At 42.4% G+C, this 6,493-nt stretch overlaps 1 protein-coding gene across 1 annotated transcript; it reads right to left on the reverse strand.

The window, feature by feature from the left end:
* Positions 1 to 1,197: 1,197 nt before the first annotated feature.
* On the reverse strand, positions 1,198 to 6,107 carry LOC140862308 (uncharacterized). The gene is made up of 10 exons (XM_073265321.1): positions 5,918 to 6,107; positions 5,482 to 5,690; positions 5,064 to 5,328; positions 4,518 to 4,622; positions 3,991 to 4,322; positions 3,330 to 3,534; positions 2,788 to 3,239; positions 2,501 to 2,628; positions 1,556 to 1,948; positions 1,198 to 1,384 (listed from the first exon to the last, which is right to left on the reverse strand). The coding sequence occupies exons 1-10, from the start codon at positions 6,105 to 6,107 to the stop codon at positions 1,198 to 1,200; spliced, it is 2,466 nt and encodes an 821-aa protein (XP_073121422.1).
* Positions 6,108 to 6,493: the final 386 nt, after the last annotated feature.

The raw sequence follows: 6,493 nt of genomic DNA on the forward strand, positions 1-6,493 counted from the left end.
TGCTGCATTCATTTGCATCTTGCTGTATCTCTTTCGAGATGTCTGTTAGTAGGGTTGTACCCTATCCTGTTAGTGGATGAACTTCCATCGATTTGGGTCCGGCGTATCCACGATTATCTCGGTATGGGAGCCACCTCCTGAAGCGACGGCACAGCGTGCTACATACCAGGGCCCGGTCTATCTCTGTTATCTGATCCTTGACCTCGAGTCTATAGGGAGTTCACTTTGCATGCATGTATACTCATACTCTCGCACTGAGCGTTTTATGCTCACGTCTCGTACTCTGTATTTTCTGGACACCCTATTCCATGGGGCAGGTTTGCGATTGGACGAGGAGGGTGGATCCAGGAGGGGCTAGTCAGTGGTTGGCCAGCTGGAGCTTCGTCTAGGTTTTATTACTGTTGTTTGGGTTTATACAGCTATTCGATTTGGTTGTATATTATTGGATAAATTACAGATTCTTTTTTGTGGGATTGTATATTTTGTTTATGGATTCCGCAGTTTTATTCTGATATCTGTTTAACTAAGTTAATTGCATGCATAAGTTCTGTTTAGTAGGTGATCCGGGTAAGGGTCACTACAGAGAAATTGGGGAAAGGATTTGGGAGATTGTAATAGAAAAATCGCTCCAAAGAAGGGATTTGGTGAATGAAATCGATCTCGTGAGATTAGGGATTTAGGGATTTAGAGAATTTTGCAAGAGTTGGGAGAGAAAGTGAGACAACAAACTCGAAAAAGTGTATTATATATCCCGTCGTGCGCGCGCTCAATGTTGTGGGGCGATCGCTCATAAGCTTCACACAATTTATCTCTCGAGATGGCAGATCGCGCGGGCGCTCAATGTTGTGGGGCGCGCGCTCTTGGCCTACGCAAAAATAAAATTTTCTGACTTTAAAGCTGCGCGGGCGTGCGTTAGAGTGGGGCGCGCGCTCTTGGCCTACGCAAAAATATAAATCTTCTGATACAGAGGTGGCGCGGCCGCGCAATATAATGGGGCGCGCGCTTGCGACAAAACCTGTGGGAAAGTAAAACCATATCAGCTCTTAAGTGACGCAAAATTAATAAAGTAAAAACTAAGATAAAATGACAAAAAGAATGAATGAAACAGAGGTGTAAAGACGAGAAAAAGAATAAAAATTTGGGTTGCCTCCCAAAAGCACTTGGTTTATAGTCGTCAGCCCGACTGGATGCTGTGAGTTAATCAATCTGTGGCGGATCATCGAGTGTGAGATCATGCGCATCCTCTTCCTCATTCGCTTGGACCCCTTCAAAGTAATGCTTCAGGCGTTGGCCATTCACCTTGAATATTTTCGACGTTTCCAAGCTCTTTATCTCTACTGCACCATGAGGAAAAACATTAGTGATAACAAACGGGCCAATCCATCTAGAACGCAACTTACCTGGGAATAATCAAAGTCGTGAGTTGTATAACAAAACTTTTTGACCGGCTTCAAAGACCCTTCTAGAAATCATCTTGTCATGGAAAGCCTTTGTCTTTTCCTTATAAATTTTTGAGCTCGCATATGCATCATTGCGTATCTCTTCTAATTCTTACAACTGCAGTTTCCTGTGCGCTCCACTCTCATCCATCCGTATGTTGAAATTTTTAATAGCCCAGTAGGCTCGATGCTCCAATTCGACAGGCAGATGGCATGGTTTCCCAAAAATCAACCGATATGGGGACATCCCAATCGTTGTCTTGAACGCGGTTCTGTATGCCCACAGTGCATCATCCAAGCGCAAACTCCAGTATTTTCTAGTAGGATTCACTGTCTTCTCCAAAACGGATTTGATTTCTCGATTTGAGACCTCAGCTTGGCCATTCGATTGCGGGTGATACGCAGTGGAGAGTTTGTGTGTCACATGATATCTCTTCAATAAACTAGCCACAGTCCGGTTGCAGAAGTGCGTTCCTCTATCACTAATGAGGGCTCTTGGGATTCCAAACCTAGAAAAAATATTGTGTTGAATGAAATCTGCAACCACTTTCAAATCGTCAGTACGGGTGGCCTTGGCTTCTACCCATTTGGAGACATAATCCACAGCAAGTAATATATAAATAAATCCGTACGAACTAGGAAAAGGACCCATGAAGTCGATACCCCATACATCAAAGATTTCACATATTAAAATGGGTTGTTGAGGCATCTTCTTACGCTGGGATATATTACCTGTCTTTTGGTATTGAGCACATGACTTACAAAACATGTAAGCGTCTCAAAATATGGATGGCCAAAAAAATCCACAGTCCAATATCTTCCTAGCAGTTCTTTTTGCTCCAAAATGGCCACCACAAGCATATGAGTGACAAAATGTGAGAATTGGGATTACCTCGCTTGCAGATACACATCGTCGTATGACTTGATCAGCGTAGTGATTCCACAAGTATGGATCATCCCACACATAATATTTAGCATCACTTCGGACCTTATCTTTTTGTGCCTTAGAGAATTCAGACGGAAATCCATTAGTAACTAAATAATTCACAATATTTGCGTACCATGGTAATTCCGTGCTGACTGAGAATAACTGCTCATCGGGAAATTCTTCTCGCAACTTCAGCTCTTCTTCAACGTGAACTAGCCGACTCAAGTGGTCAGCCACACGATTTTCAGTTCCTCTCTTATCCTTAATCTCCACATCAAATTCGCTCAGCAGTAGTATCCATCTTATTAGCCTCGGCTTTGCCTCCTTCTTCGCCATTAGAAAACGAAGAGCTGCATGATCAGAATAGACAATAACTTTAGCACCAAGTAAATATGAACGAAATTTTTCTAAAGCAAAAACTATTGCTAAAAGCTCCTTTTCTGTAGTGGAGTAGTTTCGTTGGGAATCATTCAGAATGCGCAAAGCGTAGTAAATAGCGTGCGATGCTTTCCCAACTTTTTGTCCCAATACCGCTCCTACGGCATAATCACTGGCGTCACACATGATTTCAAATGGCTTAGTCCAATCCGGTGGTTGGATGATTGGCGCTGAAGTCAATGATCCCTTGAGTTTATCAAAAGCAGTTTTGCATGACTCATTGAATTCAAACGTCACATCCTTCTGCAGCAGTTTGCACATAGGAGATGCAATCTTGGCAAAATCCTGAATATACCTCTTGTAAAAACCTGCATGGCCAAGAAAAGAGCGCACCTCCCGCACACTTACGGGGTAAGGTAGAGACTGAATTATATCAATTTTTGCTTTATCTACCTCTATCCCCTTAGATGAGACGACATGACCCAACACTATACCTTGCCCAACCATAAAATGACATTTTTCAGAATTAAGAACCAGGTTGGTTTCGACACACCTCTTAAGAACTAGAGCAAGATTAGACAGACAATCTTCAAATGAGTCACCATAGACAGTAAAATCATCCATGAAGACTTCTAATATGTGCTCTACAAAATCAGAAAATATACTAACCATACACCGTTGGAAAGTAGCCGGTGCATTGCATAGTCCAAAGGGCATGCGGCGGTATGCAAAAGTTCCGAATGGGCATGTGAATGTCGTTTTCTCCTGATCTTCCGGTGCAATTGCAATCTGAAAATAACTAGAATAACCATCAAGAAAACAATAGTAAGGATGACATGCTAACCTCTCAATCATTTGATCAATAAAGGGGAGAGGGAAGTGGTCCTTTCGGGTTCCTGCATTAAGCTTCCTATAATCAATACAAACCCTCCACCCATTTTGAATGCGGGTTGGAACCAATTCGTCGTCCTTATTTTTCACCACTGTAATTCCAGTTTTCTTGGGTACCACCTGTACCGGACTGACCCACTGACTGTCAGAAATTGGGTAGATGACCCCAACTTCAAGTAGCTTCAGAATTTCATCTTTTACCACCTCCATCATAGGTGGATTCAACTTCCTCAGCGGTTTCCATGAGGGACTTGCACCATCTTCCATCAGAATTCGGTGCATGCATGTGGAAGGGCTAATTCCCTTGATATCTGCTATGGTCCACCCAATAGCAGTTTTATTCTCTTTTAGAACCTTGACCAGTTGTTCTTCTTGCTCGGCTTCCAAGATACTGGAGATGATGACAGGTAGTGTTTCTCCTTCTCCAAGGAACACATACTTAAGGTGGGTTGGAAGCGTTTTCAGCTCAACCACTGGTGCTTGCAAAACAGATGGAAGGCGCCGAGTGTTAGAGATCGGTAAAGACAAATAAGATACATCACCTGACTGTGGTAGCTCAGGAGCACTATTCAGAATATCCTCAATTTCATCCACTTCGCGGCTGCATCTAATTCCTTCTTCCGTCTTCATAGTAGGTGCTGTAATAGCCACCTCTAGCTCATCTTTTCCTGTATGCTCAAAAACATCTTGGGCCAAGAAATCCACAATATCAACAGAAAATATACAATCATCACTATCAGGAAATTTCATAGCATCATAGATATTAAATTTCACAACCTTGCCATCAAATTCCATAGTGAGTGTGCCACTGTGAACATCAATTTTAGTCATAAATGTTTTCAAAAATGGTCTGCCTAATAAAATAGGACTATTATGATCACCGTTTTTCATGTCTAGCAAATAAAAATCTGCAGGAAAAACTAACTCATTTACTTGCACCAGCACATCTTCCACCACGCCTCTAGGATATGCATTAGACCTATCAGCTAATTGTATAACAATGCCAGTCTTATTCAGTGGACCAAGTTTCAAGGATGCATAAATAGAGTATGGCATGACATTGATGGATGCTCCTAGATCTAACATGGCCTTTTCAAGTCTAATATTTCCTATAGTACATGGGATGGAGAACATACCTGGATCCTTGCATTTGGCGGGTAATTTTCTTTGGATCACTGCAGATACATTCTCACCTAACTCCACTTTTTGACAACCCTTCAAAGTCTGTTTCCTCTTAGCTGTGCACAATTCCTTCAAAAACATTGCGTATCGAGGTACCTGCTTAATGGCATCTAGCAATGGAATGTTAACCTCACATCTACGAAAAGTTTCATATAACTCCTTAATTCCCTCACCTTTCCTAGAGTCCTTAAGAGCTAAGGGGAAAGGGGCAACAGGCTTATATTCAGATAGAGGAGGAAACTTACCTCTTGGCGAATCATCCTTGGATGATTTTTCCTCACTTACCTTTTGCTCTTCTTCGTGTAGCTTCTCTTTGGGCTCAACCTCAACTTCCTTCTCCTTCATTTTCAACTCCTTCCCAGTTCTTAAAGTTATTGCACTGGCGTTCTCTCTTGGATTTACCACATTTTGAAATGGCAGACTGTTGGAATTTTGTGCTTCTAGCTTGTTGATTGCTGTAGCGAGCTGTCCCATTTGAGTAGTTAAGTTTTGGATACTTGCTCGGGTGTCCTGTTGAAAAAATGCAGTATTAGTTGCAAGTTCCTTAACTATATTTTCGAGAAACTCACCTGGTGTTGGTATCTGAGGTCTCTGCTGCTGCTGTGGAAAGGGTGGCCTAAAAGCTTGATTTGGCGGTGGAGCCTGAGGTCCATGTTGATTTGCCTGCTGATTCCCGTATCTAAAATTGGGATGATCCTTCCAACCAGGATTGTACGTGTTGGAATACGGATCATACTTCCGTTGTGGGTGTCCAGAAAATCCTCCAGTAGCGTTTACCTGCTCAATTGATTCCTCTTGAAGTGTAGGACACATATCAGTGGTGTGTCCTATTGCAGCGCAGATGCCACAAGCCTTCGCAGTCTGCCCATTCCCTACAGCCATCTGACGCACAAGAGTGGTTAATTCAATTAATTGTGTTCAAGGGAAGAGACATTCACCTCATTGTTTCTCCTCGGTGCATGATCAGTTCTGTTGGTGCCAAATTGCTGAGAATTGGCAGCCATATTCTCTATTAAGTTCCTTGCTTGCACCGGAGTTTTATCCACAAAAACTCCTCCACTAGCAGCATCTAGCATACTCCTGTCATGAGGTAGCAAACCTTCATAGCAATATTGAATTAAGAGGTTTTCACTCATCTGATGTTGCGGGCAACTAGCACATAGCTTTTTGAACCGCTCCCAATACTCGTGAAGTGATTCCACCGTCATCTTCTTGATCCCATAGATCTCTTTCCTGATGTTTGCTGCTCTCGATGCTGGAAAATATTTTTCAAGAAAAATCCTTTTCATGTCAGTCTAGGTTGTAATCGATCCAGAGGGTAAGTAGTATAGCCAATCCTTAGCAGCACTCTTCAAAGAGAAAGGAAAGGCTCGAAGCTGGATCTGCTCCTCTGTTACTCCATGTGGCTTCATGCTAAAACACATGGAACTCCATCAAATGCTTATGAGGATCTTCACCTGCAAGACCATGGAAAGAAGGCAACAAGTGAATTAATCCTGATTTTAATTCGAATGTAGCATTATTTTCTAATGGGGGAAAAGTAATGCATAAAGGTTGTTGATTCAAATCTGGAGTGCCCAATTGTCTGAGGCTCAGGTTCGCATTATCAGTCATCTCTTCTTCTTCAGGAAAAGCAGCTCGAGCAGCAGCTTCTTGTTGTTGCCTACGACGTTCT

This window comes from Henckelia pumila, chromosome 4 (genome assembly GCF_033568475.1).
Source record: "Henckelia pumila isolate YLH828 chromosome 4, ASM3356847v2, whole genome shotgun sequence".
In the NCBI taxonomy this organism is placed as follows: Eukaryota; Viridiplantae; Streptophyta; class Magnoliopsida; order Lamiales; family Gesneriaceae; genus Henckelia; species Henckelia pumila.